Source organism: Narcine bancroftii, chromosome 14 (assembly GCF_036971445.1).
Source record: "Narcine bancroftii isolate sNarBan1 chromosome 14, sNarBan1.hap1, whole genome shotgun sequence".
NCBI lineage: Eukaryota > Metazoa > Chordata > Chondrichthyes > Torpediniformes > Narcinidae > Narcine > Narcine bancroftii.
Genome location: NC_091482.1, coordinates 2,313,837 through 2,336,187, shown reverse-complemented (window position 1 = coordinate 2,336,187; position 22,351 = coordinate 2,313,837). Strand labels below are relative to the sequence as shown.

Sequence of the window (22,351 nt, the reverse complement as noted above, 5' to 3'; positions counted from 1 at the left end):
GGATTCGGGGAGAAAGGGGATTCGGGGAGAAAGGGGATTCGGGGAGGCTGGGAACTGGGAGAGTGCCTCCAGCATCACCTCCAGCCACAGCTGACGTTCTTCCTCCTCTGCTATGCTGGTCTCCATGGTGGCGAAGTACTGCATGCCGTCCAGCTGGCAGGTCCAAGTGGCCTTCTGCTTCAGCGTGTCACTGTACCAGGCTGGGTGGTGCAGACATTGCATCAGTTGTGACTTAGCAGCACTCACAAACACGCAGCCCACTGTTTCCGCTCCTCTCAGCATCACCTGCAGGAGAGAGCCCAGTGTGAGAGGGAGCACGGCAGAGGGGTTGAGAAAAACCAAAGGGGTCAGGGTCATGGAAGGGCCAGGGGGCACCCAGTGGGATCAGGACACCATGGGAGGGGTTGGGGGTTCCCAGGGATCAAGGAGCACCCAGAGGGGAAAGAACACACTGAGAGGGGTTAGGGGCATGGCAGAGGGGTCGGGGAGCATGCAGAGGGATCAGGGGGCCCCCAGAGGGGTTGTGGGGCACGGAGGGATCAGTGGGCAGAAAGAGGGGGTCATGAAGGGCAAGGCAGAGGGATCATGGGGGTACCCCAAGGGGTCAAGGGGCATCCAAAGGGGTCAGGGGGCAGCCAAAGGGGTCAGAGGGCACCCAGAAGTGTCACGGAGCATGCATAGGGGTCAGGCATGAATGAGAGCAAGTTGGGGGGGGGACTGTGTTGTGGTAGAGCGGAGTAATGGAGGGTGGCTAGGTTTAAATTTTTTAATTTATTTTTCACACTATGAACCATATTAACCAAAATACACACAAATATTTCCCTCTCGAATATACAGTGTCATTTTCTCCCCCTTTCCCCCCTCCTCACCCACTAAACGTTCAACATGTACAATACAATAAACCCATTAAACAATGTTATCACACAATGAAAATAAATAAGAAAATTGTGTCATCTACTTTTACACACTGGGTCAGTTCATTTCGTCTTCTTCTCATTCTATCATTTTAGAGGATGGAGGTCTGCGGTAGGCCCTCTCTGTTGTGTTCCATGTATGGTTCCCAAATTTGTTCAAATACTGTGACTTTATTTTTTAAATTATGTTATTTTTTCCAATGGAATACATTTATTCATTTCTATGTACCATTGCTGTATTCTCAGGCTCTCTTCTGATTTCCAGGTTGACATTATACATTTTTTTGCTACAGCGAAGGCTATCATAATAAATCTTTTTTTGTGCTTCATCCAATTTGAGGCCTAGTTCTTTACTTCTTATTCTTTCTTTCTTTCTTTGGCTTCGCAGACAAAGATTTATGGAGGGGAAAATGTCCACGTCAGCTGCAGGCTCGTTTGTGGCTGACAAGTCCGATGCGGGACAGGCAGACACAGTTGCAGCGGAAAATTGGTTGGTTGGGGTTGGGTGCATATTACTTAGAAGAAAGATCTCTGGGTTTTTTGGTATGTTGCTTTTTGTGATTTTATTTAATATCTGGTTTAGATCTTCCCAAAACTTTTCCACTTTCTCACATGCCCAAATTGCATGTACTGTTGTTCCCGTTTCCTTCTTACAGCGAAAACATCTATCTGATAATGTTGGATCCCATTTATTTAACTTTTGGGGTGTGGTGTATAGCCTGTGTAACCTCATGTTTATTATATTTCTCATAGCTCCGGAGCATAGCTTTTCCCATTTTTCATTTTTTATTTTTATGTTTAGATCTTGTTCCCACTTTTGTTTGGGTTTACAGCTTATTTCCTCGTTCTCTTTCTCTTGCAGCTTGATGTACATGTTTGTTATAAATCTTTTAATTATCATTCTGTCTGTAATCACAACCTCAGCCTGCATCCCAATTTGTCCTTCAAGTAGGTTTTCAGTTGGTGATATGCAAACATTGTACCGTGAGTTATTCCATATTTGTACTTCATTTGTTCAAAAGATAATAAATTATTTCCCAAAAAACAATTTTCTATTCTTTTGATCCCTTTTCTCTCCTATTCTCTAAAGGAAAGGTTATCTATTGTGAAAGGGATCAGTTGATTTTGCGTCAATAATAATTTTGGTAGTTGGTCATTTGTCTTTTTTTCCTTTCTACGTGAATCTTCTTCCAAATGTTGAGCATATGGTGCAGTACTGGTGAACTCCCATGTTGCACCAACTTTTCATCCCACTTATATAGTATATGTTCAGGTATCTTCTCCCCTATTTTATCCAGCTCTAACCTGGTCCAATCTGGTTTTTTCCTTGTTTAATAATAGATATTTTAATTGTGCTGCTCTATAATAATTCTTAAAGTTTGTTAGCTGTAAGCCCCCTTGTTTGTACCATTCTGTTAATTTATCTAGTGCTATCCTCGGTTTCCCCCCCTTTCCATAAGAATTTCATTATTATTTTCTTTAGCTCATTGAAGAATTTCTCTGTTAAGGGAATTGGAAACGATTGAAATAGGTATTGTATCCTTGGGAAGATATTCATTTTAATGCAATTTACCCTTCCTATCAGTGTTAGTGGTAAATATTTCCAATGTTCTAAGTCATCTTGTAATTTCTTCATTAATGGCTGATAATTTAATTTGTATAGATGGCCTAGATTATTATCTAGTCCAATACCTAGGTATTGGATCGCTTGTGTTTGCCATTTAAATGGTGATTCTTTCTTAAACTTTGTGAAATCCGCATTATTCATTAGCATCGCTTCATTTTTATTTGCATTGATCTTGTACCCCGATACTTCTCCCTATTCCTTCAATTTCTTATGTAATTCTTTTATTGATAATTCTGGTTCTGTTAAGTATACTATGACGTCATCTGCAAATAGACTGATTTTATATTCCTTCTCTTTTATTTTTATCCCTTTTATTTTATTTTCTGTTCTTATCAGTTCTGCCAATGGTTCTATAGCTAAAGCGAACAGTGAGGGAGATAGTGGACATCCCTGCCTAGTTGACCTGCTTAATTTAAATTGATTCGATATATATCCATTTACTGTCACCTTCGCCAATGGTCCCTTTAATCCAATTAATATATTTCTCTGGTAGGTTGAACCTCTGTAGTACTTTGAATAAATAATTCCATTCTACCCTGTCAAAGGTTTTCTCTGCGTCTAAAACAACCGCCACTGTTGGCGTCTTATTTCCTTGTACTGCATGGATTAAGTTAATGACTTACAGATATTGTCCATTGTTCGTCTTTTCTTAATAAATCCAGTTTGATCTAGTTTTACTATTTTTAGTACACAGTCAGCCAATCTGTTTGCTAATAGTTTTGTTATTATCTTATAATCTGAGTTAAGTAGAGATATTGGTCAAAACGATGCTGGTGTTAGTGGATCTTTCCCCGTCTTTGGTATTACTGTAATTATTGCTGTTTTATATGAATCTGGCATGTTTTGTGTTTCTTCAATCTGGTTCATTACTTCCAGGAGAGGAGGAATTAATAATTCTCTAAATGTTTTATAGAATTTTACTGGGAGTCCGTCCTCTCCAGGCGTTTTATTGTTCAGTAGCTTTTTTAATATATTGTGTATTTCCTCTATTACAAATGGTTTTATCAATTTGTTTTGCTCTTCTTCTTGCAATTTCGGTAGTTCAAATTTGGCTAGAAACTCATCTATTTTGTCTTCTTTCCCTTCGTTCTCAGTTCGGTATAATTACTCATAGAATTCCTTGAAGTTTTCTTTGATTTCTGTTGGGTTATATGTAATTTGTTTGTCCTTTTTCCTTGATGTCAATACCGTTCTTTTAGCTTGTTCTGTTTTAAGCTGCCAAGCTAGTATTTTGTGCGTTTTTTTATCTCCTACACCTTTAACCCACCTGGGAGTTCACCAACTCGATCAGCCAGTTGCGGTTATTCACGTCATCGGTTTGGCAGGCAGTGATACCGTACAATTGGTCACACACCCCGGAGTCCTCCTCAGTGAAAACTACAAACCTGTCCGTTTCCTCAATCAGCTTCTGCAGCATCGAGGCACCTGGGTGAGGAGAGAGAGGGGGGGGGAAGAGAGAGGAGGGAGAGGGGGACAGAGTGAGGAGGGAGAGGGAGCAATGAGGAGGGAGAGAGCAATGAGGAGGGAGGGAGCAATGAGGGAGGGAGCAATGAGGAGGGAGGGAGCAATGAGGAGGGAGAGGGAGCAGTGAGGAGCAAGGGGGCAGAGTGAGGAGGGGAGGAGATGTAGAGAGGAGGGGAGGGGATGTCGTGAGGAGGGGAGGGGATGTCGTGAGGAGGGGAGGGGATGTCGTGAGGAGGGGAGAGGGAATTGTGAGGAGGGCAGAGGTGGGTCATGAGGAAGGGGATATCATGAGAAAAGAGGAGGGGGAGGAAACACAAGGAGGGGAGATCATGAGGAACGGGGAAGGTGCACCCAATCTCCCCTCCAACCCCCATCCAAATCCCTGCCCCTCCCTGTCTGAGAACGAGCAATATGCACATTGAACCGGGGTCTCTGGGAACTACTTGCCGGGCTGCCGTGCTCAGGCCTCCAGGCAGGATTTCACAGCGTTTGGGTGTCAGGGGCTGCCCCATGGGAAGTATTTGCCCCATCGCTCCCCAAACACGGGGCTAGGAGAGCCCACGCCGAGAATGCCGGTGACTCCTTGTGGAGGGGCCACTGTCCACCGGCCGTGGGCAGTGAGGGGAGCAGGGAGTCCTCACCTCCTCTCGCCGCTTCCCTGCTCGCCGGCCCCTCTGGGAGTCTCTGCTCTGGGCGCTCCTCCTCAGGTGTGGTGAGAGTGGGGACAGGAGGCGGCCGTTTTGGCTTCTTGGACTGCAGCTCCGTGTCGATCTTTAACCCCTTCAACGCCTCGGTGGAAAGGTTGCGCTTCAACATTGCTGCCTTTTTGTAGCCGTCGTACAGTCCAAACGCTACGGTGCGATTTGTCGGTGTCCATGAGGCCCGGAGGTCGACCAGGCATAGCTTGTGGGTGTAATTTCTATTCTCCGTCATGGAAACACCCTGTCAGGGCAGAATTAGTCACACACAACCCACTACCGGATCCTGATCCACCCCAGCACCCACACCGGGCCCTGACCCATCCACGTCAGGGCCTGACCCAACTCAGAACCCCCACTGGGCCCTAACCCACCCCGACTGGGCCCTGATCCACCCCACCGGGCTCTAATCCACCCCCACCGGGTCTTGTTTCGTTATCTATCCCGTACCTCCCCCTTCCCCCGATTGGCTCCCCTCCACTGGCTGGGGTACCTCATCTAGCCGCTGGCTTTGCCGCTGGTAGCTGAGGGAGGACAGGCTGAGCAGATGGGTCTTGGTGACCTGGGCATCGAGCCGCTGCTCAGCGCTTTCGTCCGCAGGCGATGCCATCAGGTAGACAGTGACCAGGTTCAGCTCGCTACACATCTCCGTGATGTTCCATTCGGAGATGGGCCGACGCAGCACCGAGCCCCCTGTGGACGGACGGCATGGCCATGAGTGATTCCCGCAAGGGGCAGGGGGTCAGCAGGGAGCCTGGGGAACCAACTGCTGGAGGCTGGGCTGATACATGGGGGGGGACAAAGGGACAGCGGGGACCCTGGGCCTGGACTGGCAGATTGGGGTGGGGGGGTGGGAGGTGGCGGTGGGAGAAAGGGACCAGGAAGAAGAGGAAAAGCTGCAGAATAAAGTGAACATCACACAAACCTCCCTCCACTTCCACGGAGTCCATGTACATCTCCCGCTGCCCAGGAAAGGCAGTCAACACACTGCAGGACCCATCACACCCCAGACACACTCTCTTCTCCCTCCTCCCCTCAGGGAGAAAGCTCAAGAATGTGAAATCACCACCAACAGGATTAAAGAGAGACTGTGCCCTCACCGGCTTTCTTTTCATTGTAACTCTACACTCTGTAAATTGTGCTCTTTACACAGTTGTGTAAGTGTTAGAGATGACCTGTTAGACTGCTTGCAGAAGGACCCATCTCACTGTACTGGGCAGAAGGGGACAAATAAACTTAAAAATGGTAGCAGTTTGGCATCACAGCAGATAGTACTCTTCCCTCACAGCACCAGCGACCCGAGCTCCATCCCGACCTCCATTGCTGCTTGAGTGGAGTTTGCATGCTCTCCCTGTGACTGTCTGCACATCTCCTCACTGCTCAGTCACTCTGATTTCCTCCAACGGACAGTGGGCAAATTGGCTGTTGTATGTTGTCTCTGGTTTGGGGGTGAAATCTGGGGGCGAGGGGAAGAACCTGGGATCGAGGGGGAAATCGAGGGCTGCAATTCATGCACAAGCACTCCCAGGTCTCTCTGCACAACAGCGTGCTGAATTCACCATTTATACAGCAGTCCCATTTACTATTTTACTTTTCCATTCCACATGCACCAACATTGAACTCCATCTGCCAGACTCACTAACTCATCCATATTTCTCATTGAAGATGTAGAGACAGCAGGTCGAGAGTGGAGAGTGGTGTGTAACGAAGGACAGGTGCCAGGTACAGAAAACACGAATATATGGTGCTTACCCTGGGGAATGAACCTCTGGGTCCCTTGGGTGAACACGTACCCCTGGGAGCACTGCACTTCAATGCCTCGCTGCTGGGCAAACGATGCCCAGTAATGGACCTGATGGGGAAAATCACAGAGAATCCCATCGTCACCGGCATGGTCACAGAAACACGTGTGGAGGTGAGGGGGGATGGGGAGGAAGATCTTGCGGGGATGTGGGGTAGGGGCCTCATGTTGGGGATGAGGGGTGGGGGGAGACTCCCTCAGAGACCCATGATATTTCGCCAAGACTGGAAGACTCCTGCAGCATCCGAGGGAAATTCACACAGACCCGGGAATCTCCCAGGGAATCTGGGCAATCGCATCAGCGATCTGGGAATCTCCGACAGAGACCCAGGGAAACTCCCGCAGAGACCCAGGGAAACTCCCGCAGAGACCCAGGGAAACCCCCGCAGAGATCCAGGGAAACTACTGACCCAGGCAATTCCTGCAGAGTCCCAGGGAAACTCCCGCAGAGACCACGGAAATCTGACTCTCCAGAGTTAAGTAGAGAGCTGGGATATCCTTGAGACACCGAGTGGCTCCTAGGGAGGTCCAGAGATTGGAAAACTCGGGGACTCAGAGAAGCCAGGAAATGGGAGAACCGAGAAAACTGGATCACCTTGAAACACACCAGTCGCAAGCAGACCTCTGGTCTCCTCAGTGGAGAGGAGGTGCTCATGCAGGGGCAGTGAGACCCAGGAAGAGCAACCCTACCTGTAACTGAGGGAAGACGGGGTTGAAGGACATCAGCTTGTAGTGTTGGCTCAGCTTCTTCTTGCTTGGCTTCAGATTGTGGAAGAGTTTCCCCCGACAGATGGGTCTGGAAACGGTTGTCCATGTTGCCCAGAAGTTTTGCATCCAGCGCAGGGTGCTGCTGTACAATAGGATGCGCGAGTCCGTGCACCCTGTCAGGGAGGATGGGAATAGGTGAATGACAGGGTGCAACCTCTCCAAACTCTCAGCATTCGCCAGCACTGTTGGGAAGGGAACTGCCCCCCTCCCACTTAAACCCTGATCCCCATGCCCCTCCATTCCCCATACTCGCCCCCAACTTTCTAATCCTTGATCCCATTTGGCCAACACTCCACCCACTGCCCCTCCACCCACCTCGACTCTCTGCTCTCCCAATGGACACTGGAAAACCTTAAATCTTCCCAGTGCATGTTCTTTAAAAAAGTGTGAAAAGTACACTCAACATAGCCTTCCATTACACACCCACCCACACTGATGTAAACACACAGCCTTCTATTACACATTCAAACACAGATATAAACACACTGTCTTCCCTTACACTCACTCACACATATAAACACAGCTGTCTGGTACACACAGTCTAACTGGTGTAAACAGTTCACTCTGCATACACTCTCACTGGTGTGAACAGCACTTCACTCTGCATGCACACTCACCACTGCCCGAGGCGTCCAGCTTCATCATCACAGACAGGTTGAGATTGCGGGATCGGAAGAGTTTGTAGGAATCGTGGATCTCACCCTTGGTCAGGGGCTCCAGGTTGTCTGGGGAGCAGAGTGCCACGCTGTGGTGGTCAAATGGGTTCCCGAGGCAGACCCACTGGAGGCCAATGGTAAGATGCAGGTCAGGCAGGTGAAGGAAGCAGCAGTCATCGTACCTGGGGAGCAGATGAAATACAGCCCAGTCAGCAAGGCACCCTCCAACCCAACACCTCGGCACAATACATGTCCACCCACACTACATCCTTGCTTCAGGAAGGAAGAGCTCAAACAAACCCACTGACCATCTCTGACTTTCATTGTCCTTCAGTACTGCCACTTTCATTTTTTTGCCTTTTAGGTGGTAAATCAATACCATCTTTTATTATTCATCATCCAAATGTTACAAGGATGGCACAGTTCCCAAAGTAGTTAGTGCAATGCTGTTACAGCGCCAACGATTGGGACCAGGGTTTGAATCTCATGCTGTCTGTAAGGAGTTTGTACGTTCTCCCTGTGTTTGCGTGGGTTTTCCCTGGTTTCCTCCCACCTAAAAGCGTACTGGGGTTGTAGATTAATAGGGTGTAATTGAGCATCATGGGTTCATGGGCTGAATGGGTTGTTACTGTCCAGTTGCTGAGCCAGCACGACTCCTGTAGGGCCAGGTCTTTCGGAAGATGGTCTGGCACATGAACAAAAAAACAAACTAGACCACTGTGTAAAACAATCGTCCACAACAGGAGAGAACACGTCTCATGTTGGTAGACGTCGTGCTAACTCAGTCCTCCGCAGAACACACCATCCAGCATTGCCCATGTCAAACCGAGAGTCTGAGATATGAGTCCTTTAACTGGACGATTAGATAGCAGAGTGATGAACAGAGATCCCCGGATGCTTCACAAACTGGCTCCCTGGTGATCCGCCGAAGCCTCCTGAACTCCTCGAAGGTGAGGCCGAGGCTCCCAGACCTTCGAGACACTGTCGAAAAGTCATTCCCAACTGACCTAATCAGTGATGAGCTGGCGATGGAGTCACCGAAGTTAAGCTTTTAACAAGCAAATTAGATGAAAGCTAGTAGTTCCACGGTGGAGTAAATCCACCCTGGCAAACTGCCGGCTAATTGTTGGAACGATGAAGTTGGAATCAGCAGTTTTACTCACAAGCAGATTTCTTCTGAACAAGAAGTCTGCCCGAGTATTCACACACAAAACCTCTTTTCAATCTAAATCCTATTTCTGCCATTTAAATCATTTATCTTTCCCCTTCTTCCCGCATAGTGACCTGCACCACCCCTCCTACAGTATGACGCTCCCTCATTACTGCCCCTCCCCCAGTGTGATTCCCCCTCAGTACAACCCCTCTCACAGTTTGGATTTCCCTCATTACTACTCCTCTTAGGGAAGAAATGGATGGGGGTGGGGAGGGAGGGAGGGAGGAAGGGATAGGGAGCAAAGAGACAGGGAGAGAGTGATGGGAATGATGGTGCTGGAGGGAGGGAGAGAGGGAGGAAGTGAGTGTCATACTTTGATGCAGTCCGCACATTCACGTCGAGATCTCCCACAAAGCTGAAATTGCAGTTCGTCCAGTTGAATTGCAACTTGCTCCACTCCCAGTGCATGTTCTCTGTAGTGTTGTATGGATCCTGTGGATGACAGAAATCAGCTGTCAATGTGCCATCTTGTTTGCTACCCACTTTGAGCCTGGCCCCACCAGCCCAGTCCAGCTTAAAGCCTCCCCTCACCACCCAACCACCCATATCCTCCCTCTGTCCCGATCTTCCCAGAGCCACCATCTCCCTGGGCCTTCCCCTCTCCCACACAACCCCACCCTCCCCCCCATACCTCGGTGGCGAGTTGGTGCAGGTTGGCCTGCTCGATATCCATCCTCCAGCTTCCATGGAAGAGCAGCCTGCTCTTGTCCCACCATGTGAGGGGAGGGCTTGGATCCACCGTGGGCTTGGTGAGGAGGTCGATGGCCTGCCCAATCAGTGTCCAAGCTGGGTCCCAGCAAGGCCCCCAGACGATGGTGAAGAGGGAGATATGGCCTGAGGGGAACAGAGGGACATGGTGAACCTGCTGATCAAGAGGCTGCAGGACCCCAAACCTGCCTGTGCCTGAATGAATGAAGCAATGAACAAGATCATTGCCATGGGTATAATGTACAGATGCACCAAAATTCTCACTTGCTGCAGTCACATAGGTACATAAAAAACACTACCGGAAAGATCTCAATAAGATAGAGAGAGGGCAGAGAAGATTTATTAGGATCTTGCCCAGACTTTTGGAACTGAGTTGCAGGGAAAGGTTAAACAGGTTAGGACTTTATTCTCTGGAGCATAGAAGAATGAGGGGAGATTTGATCGAGGTGTTTAAAATTATGAGGGGCATAGATAGCGTAAATGTGGGTCGCTTTTTGTCCACTGAGGGTAGGTAAGATACAAACCAGAGGACACGGGTTAAGAGTGAAAGGGGAAAAGCTTAGTGGGAACATGAGGGAGAACTTCACACAGAGAGTGGAACGAACTTTCAGCTGAAGTGGAGATGTGAGCTCAATTTTAACATTTAAGAAGAATTTGGACAGCTCTATGAATGGGAGGGGTATGGAGGACTATGGACTGGGCACAGATCAGTGGGACTAGGCAGAAAAAAATGGCTCAGCACAGACTTGAAGGGCTGAAACAGCCTGTTTCCATGCCGTTCATGTTCAATGGTTCTAAATTAACATGCAGTAAAATCGCTGGTATCTGGAATTCAAGGAAGCGGCAGCCTCAAGCAACCAGCAAAAAACTGGAGGAAAATAAAATTTTATAAAATTAAAATAAATAAGAATAAAATACAGCAGGATTCCAATTATCTGGAATTCAATTAACCTGAAACCTAAACAACCAGCACAAAAAAACCACGATGAAATAAATAAATACAAATTTAAAACAAATTCAATTTAAATAAGTTTAAAATTGTAAAAATAAATGTTCTCCAAAACAACACACAACCATTTGGTGAAGATGGGAGCAAACATTTGGCCAGCGAAGCCCCAGTCAAGCTGCAGCTGTTTGAATAAAATGGCGTCCAGGATGAGGAGCCAGCCGGTGCCTCTCGCTGCTTAGGCGTCTCTCCCAAAGTGTCTCCCTGTCCCTGCCTAGTACAATTATTTGTATTAGGTATATTCTTAGACTTTATCTGTAAACCTGTGGGCCGGGGTTAATTATGATGGCGACATGGTTAGTGTAGTGGTTAGTGCCACGCTTTTACAGTGGGGTTCAAATTTAAATTTTGTAAGTTACAGGAATTACCTGATTAAAGTGAACCTCATTTTATTAAAGATTATAATACTGATTTTTTTCAAATTACTTTACATTTTGCCCTGTCTTTTGAACGGTGTATTCTTAATGCAGGTGACAGAGTAACAGGGTGCCTCAGTCGACTGGAAAATTTGCATATTCAACATCCACGATCCCCATAGGTGCAGGATAATGGGGATTCTGCTGTTATTCTGTCTTGGTCAGGCTTTGGTTGTAGCAGCAGTTGGAATAAAGTTGTGTGAAACAACAACGGCGTTGCCCAGTATGAAGAGCTGGTTGATGCTGTTCGCCGTTGGGGTGACTGTCTTAAAATATCTCCTTACCCCTGCTTAGTAAGAGTCACCCCCAGTCAGAGGCTTTATCTGTAAACTTGAGGGGGGGGGGGGGTTAATTAGCTATAATGTTATTGCTCGTCTTTCAAGAGGCTCCGTGGAGGGGGAGAAACCTGCAGATGCAGTGATGGTTAAATGTTTTTAAATAAAGTAAAATGGTTTAAGGTTTATATATTCATGAAGTGAAGTTTGTACAGTGAAATTTCAGTACAGTTTTTTTTAAACGGTTTACTTTTAATGCAGATGATTTAGATAGACATTGTAAGAGTAAGACTCAAGCAACCAGAAAATACACTTATCTAGCATCTACCAATCTCTGTAGGTGTGGGATACCAGGGTTTTACTGCACAAGAGAAATAAGACAATAAATGCAAAAGATTCTATAAATATTCAGTTATTGCAGGGGAAAACCCCTGGTGTTACACCCTTCATCGACGATGGATCTAGAGTTGTGCACTTACACTCAAAATCATGATACCACTTCAAGGGAGGCATGTCCCTCTCGATGACAACGTCTCCCCAAGGAGTCCCCAGGGGAACCTTGGCCTTCCGCCGTGCACGGGGGTGTCCGTCCTCCTCGCCCCCAACCAGCTTTCCCGTGAGCTTCCAGTCTCTTATTTCAAAAAGGTACCGAGGATAGTCGCGGATGCGTACTGCAGGCGGAAACACTTGGTTAGTAACATGCTGGCCTTCTGTCACCACCCAAACCCCAACCTCACTGAGCTGTAGAGTCATGACTTGACCAGACAAGCTCGATGTGGGATGTCCTAGACGCTGGGGATATCCAGAACAAGAGGTCGCCATCTCAGGAGAAGAGGGAAATCATTTTGGACTGAGAAGGGGAGAAACATCTTCACTCAGAGAGCTGTGAACTCCCTGCCATAGAATGTTGTTGAGATAAGATTGTTAGATACTTTCTAAAGGGAGTTGGATGTGGCTAAATTTTCAGCCGTGATGGTATTGTAGAGTGTGCAGGATGGGCTGAATGGCCAACTTCTGATTCTATAACCTATTACTCCCTCATTCAGACTGAAGGGGCAAATGAGCATCCAGAGGGAGGAGAAAGATGGAGACTGTATGTGGGCTGGGAAAGAGGACAGGGGTAAAGAAGGGAGTTGGGATGGGAGAGAGAGAAGCCAGGGGCAAGCAACCAATATCCCTCTCGTCTCAACTCACCGAGAAAAGCTTTGGCCTGAAAGGTCAGCAGCCGACACCAGTGGATGTTCAACCTCAGACCATCCTGGGGAAAGGGGCTGGAGGGGTCCAGCCTACGCATTTCCTCCTGGACCCGGGAGGATCCATGAGTGGAGGGCTGGGCTGCAGCTGTGAGCTCCAGGCCGTTCACCAGCCAGGTGAGGAGTGCCTTGCGCATGGGGGTGTTGGCGTAGAGCCTCTGCGACCTCTGCACATACATATTGATGTTGGTCTGCTCCAGAGAGGCGTACAGCTCCTCGATCTTGCGGGCAGGCAGCAGCTCGCCATGCTGCTTGCGCAGAGCAGTCACCCGAGCATCCAGCAGCTGCAGTCGCTTGGCGCTCTCCTTGCTCTCGTCCTTCATCAGCTCATAGTTGTCCTGCAGCTTCACCTCGAAGACGCTGTCCAGGAAGACGAAAGAGTAGTGGCCGACATAGACATGCAGGTCAGGGGGTAGCAGCGGGGCAGGGCTGGGGTCTGCAAGGGCCCGGACTGAGCCGTGCAGTGCCTTCAGCCACTTCCCTACCGTCACGCACTGGTCAAAGGCGCTGGAGAAGTTGTAGCGGAAGGGGAACTGGACATTGAGGCTGGTCACCTGGATGGACAAGATCCGGTTGGCAGAGCCCGGCACAGCATGCTCGCTGGCCAGCCTCAGGTCGGCCTCCGTGGAGGAGAAGATGTCGTGCCCATCGAAGGCCAGTACCAGCTGGGAGGCCTGCAGCTGCCACTCCTTGCCACCTCTCCTGCCCACTGCCTTCTCTGCCCGCAGCTCCACCACATGGTCCAGTGCCACGTGCGCCGTGACCCTCAGGGCCTTCAGTTCCAGCTCCAGGTCAAGGGACCTCCTGCCCTCAGAGCCCGCGCTGCCTCTGGTCACTGGCAGCCTTGTCCTCAGGCTTTGCTGCAGGCCCATGGCTTCCTGGAGGTGATGGTACAGGTACATGTGGCCTGCTGGGTCCCACTGCACACTTATGTCCTGCAGGGAACTCAGCTGAAAGAAAGTGGAAGAGTTAGATGCACGTCCATGATACACACCCTCCCAGAGCCCCAGATGAGGAGGGAGCCTCCAGCAGAGCTTCCTCACCCCTCACAGCACTGTGTACAAATACAGCTCCAGGAATGTGAACACAATGTCAGGGTTATAATGAAGGGAAACTGCCCTCATCCATGTCAACCAAGTCATCCACCTCGTTTAGTCCCCCTCCCATCCTTGGTTGGCCCCCTCCATCCTGATGAGCATCCACCACAGTTAGCCCCACCCCCGCCCATCCTCGGTTAAACCCCCCCACCTTGGTGAGCTTCTGCCAGTTAGCCCATCCACCTCAGTTAGCTCACTTTGTCTTGGTTAGTCCCCCCACTCCACCTCAGTTCACCCACACCCCCTCTGCCTCGGTCAACCCCACCATCTCGGTTAGCCCCCCTCCTCCTCTGTTAAATCCCCCCTCCGCGTACATTAGTCCCCTCTGCCTTGATTAACCCACCCCAACCTCGGTCAGCCCTCCCCACCTCAGTTGATCCCCTCCACCCTAGTTAGACTTCAACAAGGTTAATCCCACCCCCCTCTGCCTTGGTTAGACCCCCTGGTCTCGGTAGGCCCCCCACCTCAGTTAGGCCCCTCTGTCTTGGTGTGCCCCTCTGCCTCGGTGAGGCCCTCCGCCTCAGTTAGCCCCCTCCCTTTGCAACCATTAACCCCCCCCACCTCGGTTAGCCCCCCCCCACCTTGGTTAGGTTCCTCCGCCCTCAGTTAGCCCCCTCTGCCTCGGTGAGCCCCTCCACCTTAGTTAGCCCCTTCCTTTGCATCCATTAACTCCCTTCTGCCTCAGTTAGACCTTCTCCGACTATTGTTTTATATAGTGGTCTAGTTTGCTTGTTTATCATAAATATGTCAAACACGACTACTGAAAATCACTGGAAAACGAGAATGTGGTCATGAGATGTCTCAAACTATCACAGCTGGAGAATGCACAGAGGGCAATGGTGGGGAGCGATGGCACCCCGGCCGTAACAGTGAGTGTGAAAATGGAGGCCAATCCGTGATTTGCCAACAAAATGCGAAGTTGGTGGGTCTCGTCATGAGCTGAGTCGACTCACGGACTCACCAGCCACATGTCACTTCAGCAGCTTGGTTGAGACAGTGTTTTACGGGGACATGGAGTGTGTGAGGGTGCAGCTCCTGCTTGTGGGTTTGAAGGGATTGTTCCTCAAATTCTGGCTGCATTCCCCCCTCATGCTCCTGATCGTTGGGCTCCCTGTACGGAGGAGGGAGGGCCGGTCGTCGGTCTGGTACTGGGCCTGGCCAAGATGGTCATTCAGGAGTCCAGACAGTGGGCAGTTGAGGATTCATCTTGGGCTGACTGCCTGCCCCTCTCCTGAGGAAACCTATCGCCCATGAATCCTTGGAGAAGGAGCACTCAGTGCTCATGGGCAGTTTGGAGGGTCACCAGGAATGGTTGCCCCCCCCACCCCCACCCCAAAGGGTTTAATGGTATCAACAGAGATAATTATGTTTCAATTCATTGCTTATGTTTTGTGAAGATCACAGGGTGAACGTGTGGACTCCACACAGACACTGCTGGAGGTCAGGATCAAACCGGAAGCCTTTGGAACTGTGAGGCCACGGCTCCAGTAACTGAGTACCACTCTGTCTTGGGTGATAACCCCAAAAGCAATCAACAGTGAGGAGTCTAGCAAGGACACAAGGATACACACCAAAGCTTCCACATTCCCAGGAAGAACTAACCTCACGAAAAGCACCATTACCAAGAAGGGGTCTCCAAAAAAATTCAAATGGGTGGCACAGTTAGTGTAGCGGTTACCACAATGCAATTACAGCGCCAGAGATCCGGTTCGAATCTGCCGCTGTAAGGAGCTTGTACGTTTTCCCCACATCTGCATGGGTTTTCTCCGGGTGCTCTGGTCTCCTCCCACCATTCAAAAATGTATGGGATTTGTAGGTTAATGGGTTACACGGATGTATTTCGACAGTGGGCCGCAAGGGCCTGTTACAATGCTGTATTTTTGAAATAGTAACAGTTCCAGTGAGGAACTGTGTGAAGAACAATTGGGACACGTCTAAAGGTGTTCACAACCTAACGACCTGCTGATGGCTTAACTAATCTCAATATGTGAATAATGGTTGCAAGGGACCTGATGGCACCATATGCTGATTATCCACTGAGCTGATCTATGCGGAGGTGCTCATGACCAATGAAGGAAAGGCCTGCAGCATGAGGTAGCTGTGAACCACTAATCAAGGGTGTCTGGCAGAGATATGCAGGTGTGCATGATGTACAAGCAGGAGCCTTGGACCTTGTTCGGGGCTCACTTAGTTATAGAAATCTAACCTTGATGAACGAGCCTGGTGTGTAGTTTAATGTAAATTGGGTCTGAAATTATTCCCTAGGTCTTAAGTGAAAAAGGAATTCCACTCCAGGATCCTCAAATCATTGCACAACTGAACCCATGTAAATAAGACAAGAGAGATCAATAGATAAGTGATAAATCAGACCGTTTTTCTCTACCTGATCACGTCAACAGGTTATATCTGAAGAGTGAAAGACGAAACTCAGCAGTTGCTTTGATTGTAGTAAAATCACACAGAAATGCCAAGGGAACTCGAGAGGAAGCCGGCTTTAAAGCAGCTGAGGGAAGGACAGGGTGCGCAGATGCTGGAAGACTGGAGCAACACACAGAGTGCCAGAGGGACTCAGCAGGGCAGGCAGCATCCGCAGGAAGCAACACAGTCGAAGTTTCGGCCCAGGACCTTTCACCTGCCCCCTCCCCTTTATTCAGGTGACCACCAAGTTCTTGCTATCTCCGATGAACTGTTTTTTTGCCCAAAATGTCGACTGACTGTTGCTTCCCATGGGCACTGAGTTTCCCCCTGCACTAAACCAGCTTTGGGAACACGATCTAATATAACATATAAGATCGTGTTCTATGGCGAGCTCTCCACTGGCCACCGTGACAGAGGTGCACCAAAGAAGAGGTACAAGGACTGCCTAAAGAAATCTCTTGGTGCCTGCCCCATTGACCACCACCAGTGGGCTGATCTTGCCTCCAACCGCACATCTTGGTGCCTCCCAGTTCGGCGGGCAGCCATCTCCTTGGAAGAAGACCGCAGAGCCCACCTCACTGACAAAAGGCAAAGGAGGAAAAACCCAACACCCAACCCCAACCCACCCATTTTCCCCTGCAACCGTGCCTGCCTGTCCCGCATCGGACTTGTCAGCCAGCGACGAGCCTGCAGCAGACGCGGACATTTACCCCTCCATAAGTCTTTGTCCGCGAAGCCAAGCCAAAGAGAGTGAAGAGAAACCAGCTTTGGACAGAGGCTGGTCAATGCTCACATCCAGCCAACTCACCTTGAAGGACCATTCATGCCTGTAGAAAGCTGCGGCCAATTGGGGTGCAGTGAGGAGGTGGTTGGAGACATTTTTCCCATTGGGTCGGAGCTCGGTGCTGCTCTTTATGTCCTTCTCCACGGCCAGTGCCAAACTCTCCACCTTACTAGTTAAGGTGTTGGTGCTGTTAATAACGGATAAGGATTTCATCTGCAGACTGCTGGCACCTATCAAATAAACACAGCAATTTTCACGGGTCGCTTGTCTGACAAGGGCTTTCCCCCTCCCAGCAGCTCTGTCTGTTCGCCCCCAACCAGGCTCCATCTGCCCTTCTACCCTCTCCGGCTCCCTCCACCCCTCTTCCCTGTCCACCAAAACAGAAGATGGCAGGCTCTGCGGGTCAGGAAGCCTGCATGGAGAGAGAAGCAGAATTAATGCTGAGAGAAATGAAACACAAAAGTCTGTCGACCATGTGACTCGAGTCAAAACAAAGAAATGCCAAGAGGAACTCAGCCGGTCTGGCAGCGTCCAATAGGAGGAACTCCGATGCTGAAACTGAGACGTTCTCCCTCCTTCTCTCCCCACGCATACTGCCCAACCTGCCAAGAATTTCCAACACCTTCTACTGATATTTCAGATTTCCACCATCATCCACTTTAATGCAGGACGGAGGAGGGTAATTACGGGCGTCGCACATATCACCAAAGATCTAAGTCAGTGCCAAAAGTGCTTGAGGGGCAGGAATGGGAAGGAGCAAGGAGCTACTAAAACCTACCTGCTGTCCTGGAGAGAAAGAAGAGGGTGACGTCTTCCAGCTTCACATCAACGTTGGAGAGGTGGACTTCAGGGCCACTGCTGAAATCCAAGTCCAGACCCACAGGATCAGGTTTCATGATCTCTGCCAAATGCTCCTCTGGACCTGCCCGTGCCAGAGACAACACTTTGGACAGACACTCGACAGCCGTCTCGGAGACCTCCACCTGGAACTCACTCACTGTGCCGTCCAGGCTGAGAGTCCTGCTGGGTACGCCACTGAAGGACTGGGCCTGGCTGTAACTCCCCTGGGGGCAGAGATGGGAGAGTAAGTGACTGGGCACACCTACCCACACCAATGGCACAGCTCACAGTCACTCACATTGGGCACAGAGACTGACTTGGGCAGTTCTAGTGAACAACTTCAGTCACACTGCATGAGTGCAGGCCCTTCAGCCCAACTCCATCCTGCCTGCCATTTTTAAAAATATTTATTTAGACATACAGAACAGTAACTTGTTGAGTCCATGCTGCCCAATTACACCCAATTAACCTACAACTCCCCAGTACATTTTTGAAGGGTGGGAGGAACCAGAGTACCCAGAGGAAATGCACACAAACATGGGGAGAACTTACAAACTCCTTACAAACAGCGCTGGATTTGAAAAGACTCTGGCACTGTAACAGCATTGCACTGCCTGTGGGAAGGAGCTGTTCCTCAGCCTGGAGGTGCTGGCTCTGATCCTCTTCCCCAACGGGAGCAGCTGAAAGATGATGTGTGCGTGGTGGAGGGGGTCCTCAATGCACCCTCTTCAATCAATGATCCTGGTAGGATCCTGGGGGGGGAGGAGGGGGGCAGAGAGAGGGTTATGGTTGGGGTGGGGGGGGTGGTGGGAGTGGGAGACTCCACTGATCCTCTATGCCACTCTTATGGTCCTGTGGATTGACCTCTGCTCCATTTCTCTGCAGCAACTGTGATGCAGCTGGCCAGAACATTCCGATAGAAGGTTGACATGATGGTGGGTGGTAGCCTTGCCCGCTTCAGTCATCTCAGGAAGTGCAGTCGCTGTTGTCTTTCCTGACAAGTGAGGTCACTAGTTAAGTGAACTCCAAGGAACTTATCTATGCCCATCAGGGAAGGTCATCCCTCACCCTTCAACACCACAGCCTGTCCAGTTGGCTCGAATGACTCAAGCCCTCCAGTTCCATAACATTCTGGTGTTCTTTTCTGCATCCCTTGCAGCTCAATGACACCCATCCTATAGCTGGGTAACCAGAACCATGCACAATAGTCACAGTGGATTTTACCCAAACACTCCTTGATCAACGTATCCACACAGAGTCACAGCCTCTTGCTCCCCAGTCAATGGGGATCACATCCAATTCGCACTAGATCACACTCCAAACAGGACTTCAATCCCACAGAGGGCCATACCCCATCACTCTCCAATCCTCCGTCTTACCTGCATATTCACCATGTCCACCACAAGAACATCTCCCCACACGTGGGTGTTGGCTGGATGGGGGACTCTCAGCACCTGTGACCCCTCGCCTGCTCGCCACCAGAGGTGCTTCACGGCCAGGTTACTGCGCCAGTATGCCTTCAGGTATTGGGTGTCTGTGGACACAAAGAGGTGTGGCTAATGACAGGAAGCCCACTCGACCTATGGAGAGTGCCTCTCTCCTACTACCTCCAACTCAATACAGTAAACCAGTCAGCTCAACATTCTGCTGCCAGCTCTCTCCACATCCCCGAGTCTTGAAAACGTTTACTTCATTTTAAAAGTGTTTTGAATCACTAAAAGCCATCACTGGCCTATGGGATGTTGGGCTTCATAAGTCGGGGATTGAGTTCAGGAGTCGAGAGATCATGTTGCAACTCTACAAATCTCTGGTGAGACCACACAGAGTATTGTGTTCAGTGCTGGTCACCTCATTACAGGAAGGATGGGGAAGCTGTGGAGAGGGTGCAGAGGAGATTTACCAGGATGTTGGCTGGATTGGAAAACAAGTCTAATGAGGCAAGGTTAGCAGAGCTGGGTTTTTTCATTTTGGAGCATAGAAGGATGAGAGACTTGATCGAGGTCTACAAGATTCTGATAGGCAGAGATAGGGTAGATAGCCAGTACCTGTCTCCCAGGCAGGATCAGCAAACACCAGAGGATGTCTGTTGAAGGAGAGGGGAAGGAAGTTTAGGGGAGACGTCAGGGGTAAGAGCCAGAGATGGTGGCGGAGACTGGAACATTAGGGGCATTTAAGAGACTCTTAGATAGGAACACGTATGAAAGAAAAATAGAGGGTTAAAAGGTGGGGGGGGGGGGGGGGGTCAGGTTTTTTTTGGTAGAATATGGGTCGGCACAACATTAAGAGCCGAGGGGCCTGAACTGTGCTGAAGTGCTCTACGTTCAATAGAGAGGAAAATAAAACTCTGAAATAAATTTGCAACATGAACAGGAAATGCTGAAGAGCTCAGCTGTCAGGCTGCCAGTGTGGGGACATGAACAGAGCATTTCAGGTCAAAGCCCCCTGCCGACAACCAGAGGGAGGCAAAAGAAGGTTGTGAAGCTGTGGGTGGGTGGGTGGGGGGGGCAGGGAGTACTAAGGTGGAGGGGATATCTCTGTTAGGATATGGCTAGGGTGACCATACGTCCTTGACTGGTGTATTTAAGGCAGACATTGATAGGTTCTTGAATAGCCAGGGCATCAAAGGTTATGGGGAGAAGGCTGGGAGGGAAAAATGGATCAGCTCCTGATTGAATAACAGGGCAGACTCAATGGACTGAATAGTCTATTTCTACTCCGATGTCTTATGGTCAATGTGTGAAAGGGAGCTGGGAGGGCAAAGTCATAAAGTTCAGAGGAGGACATGCCCAGCAGGTCTGACAGACCAGATCCTCCACTCCCACAGAGAGCAAATGCCCCGTACACAATGTGACAAAGGCAGCTGCTGTTGGAAAAATAAGACACGATTCACATCACAGTAAGGACTCAATGGATGGTCCCAACCTGGGGCAGGGGGCTGGGAAGCAGTGGTGGGTGGAAAAGGGACAACAAGGTGAAGATTAATGGATGCTGCAGCAGACTGTGTTGAGGGATAATATTTACCTGCAGTGACGGAGCTGACACCGAGTGCGAAGGCAGGTGTCTCGAGGAACTGGAGGGAGCCACTCACGTTCGTCAGTGAGCAGGTGAGGGTGACGGGAATCTTCAGCTGAGGCAGAAGCCTGATTAAATAAAACAGGAGTTAGATGAGCCCCATACCATCCATCGCAATGGGGCAGATCTCAGCAGGGTAGAGGCATGTTCAGCCCAGTGACAAAGGTGAGGGGGATTAACGTCAGAGTGGATACAGTCAGTGTCAGGGCGCTGGGAGGAGGGGGGGTCACTGAGGGACGGTGATGGAGGGGGTATTAACATCCGTAGGGATACAATCAGTGTCAGGGAGCTGGGAGGAGGGGGGTCACTGAGGGATGGTGATGGAGGGAGTATTAACATCCATAGGGATAGTCAGTGACAGGGCGCTGGAAGAAAAGGACAGTATGAGGGAGGGGGATTAACGTCAGTGAGGATAGTCATTGACAGTGGGAATAGTGACATGGGGCGTTGAAGGGGGAGGAGGAGTCATTGAGGGTGGATGTGGGAGGAGATTCACCTCAACCAGAACATAGTGATGGGGCTAGGACAGGGTGGGCTGTCACTGAGGGAGGGTGTGGGGAGGATGCATCTCAGTGGGGATACAGTGACAGGAACTGGGACAGACTGTGGTGTCACTGATCAGCGAAGAAATTCCGGTTGAGCCAGACCTCCTTCCCCTCGCAGCCTTTGGCCGTCCTTGGGTGTTTGGCAACAAGGCGTGCCAGTGTGAGAACTCGGAGTGCCGGTAGTGAGCGATGCACGTCTGGATGGTAACTGCTGCAGAAATATCCAGGGCCGTGATCTGAAATCGGAACATGGGAATGATGGTCAGCCCCTCACACAGCAGGTCACATTGGTGTGAATGATAGCCCAGCGAGGATACTCCGGAGCCACATACACTCTGCTGGAGTAACTCAGCGGGAGAAAGCAGACGATCGACAAATCAGCTGGAACACTTCATCAAGGCTGAGAGTGTTGAGTCGAGGTGGCCAGAGCAACGTGAACATTTTCTATTGGACCCCTTTGTAGTTAAAACAAAAGTCTGTAGTGACCATAGTCGAAGTAGAAACTCAGTTTCTCTCGTCTCTCTCCTATCTGACCTGCCAACCAACTCTCTCTGTCCATCATACTTCACCCCTCCCAGGTTCACTGACCCCCGTCCCACTTCTCCCCTCCCAGCCTTTGTTATCCTGGCCACCTTCCCTCCACTCTCAGTCTGGGTGAAGGGCTCAAACCCAATCATTTACATTTCTTTATCTACCTCTCACTGACACTGCTCAAACTACCAAGTTCCTCCAGCAGATCATTTGTTCGGCCACCGGGTAGCCAATCCCCTGCCAGCTCCAATGAATGGGTGTACTT

The 22,351-nt window shown here is 49.8% G+C and overlaps 1 protein-coding gene across 1 annotated transcript in view; it reads right to left on the bottom strand.

Annotated features, from left to right (window-relative positions):
- Positions 1-22,351, bottom strand: part of LOC138749452 (bridge-like lipid transfer protein family member 2) — a 65,057-nt gene that overhangs the window by 25,744 nt on the left and 16,962 nt on the right. Inside the window, 16 exon segments of the mRNA XM_069910795.1 lie at positions 79-285; positions 3,809-3,966; positions 4,647-4,947; positions 5,197-5,396; positions 6,456-6,555; positions 7,195-7,385; positions 7,890-8,110; positions 9,455-9,573; positions 9,773-9,975; positions 12,026-12,217; positions 12,741-13,749; positions 17,123-17,328; positions 17,877-18,162; positions 19,318-19,472; positions 20,960-21,078; positions 21,658-21,791. Of these exon segments, the coding sequence (XP_069766896.1) occupies positions 79-285; positions 3,809-3,966; positions 4,647-4,947; positions 5,197-5,396; positions 6,456-6,555; positions 7,195-7,385; positions 7,890-8,110; positions 9,455-9,573; positions 9,773-9,975; positions 12,026-12,217; positions 12,741-13,749; positions 17,123-17,328; positions 17,877-18,162; positions 19,318-19,472; positions 20,960-21,078; positions 21,658-21,791 (3,801 nt within the window).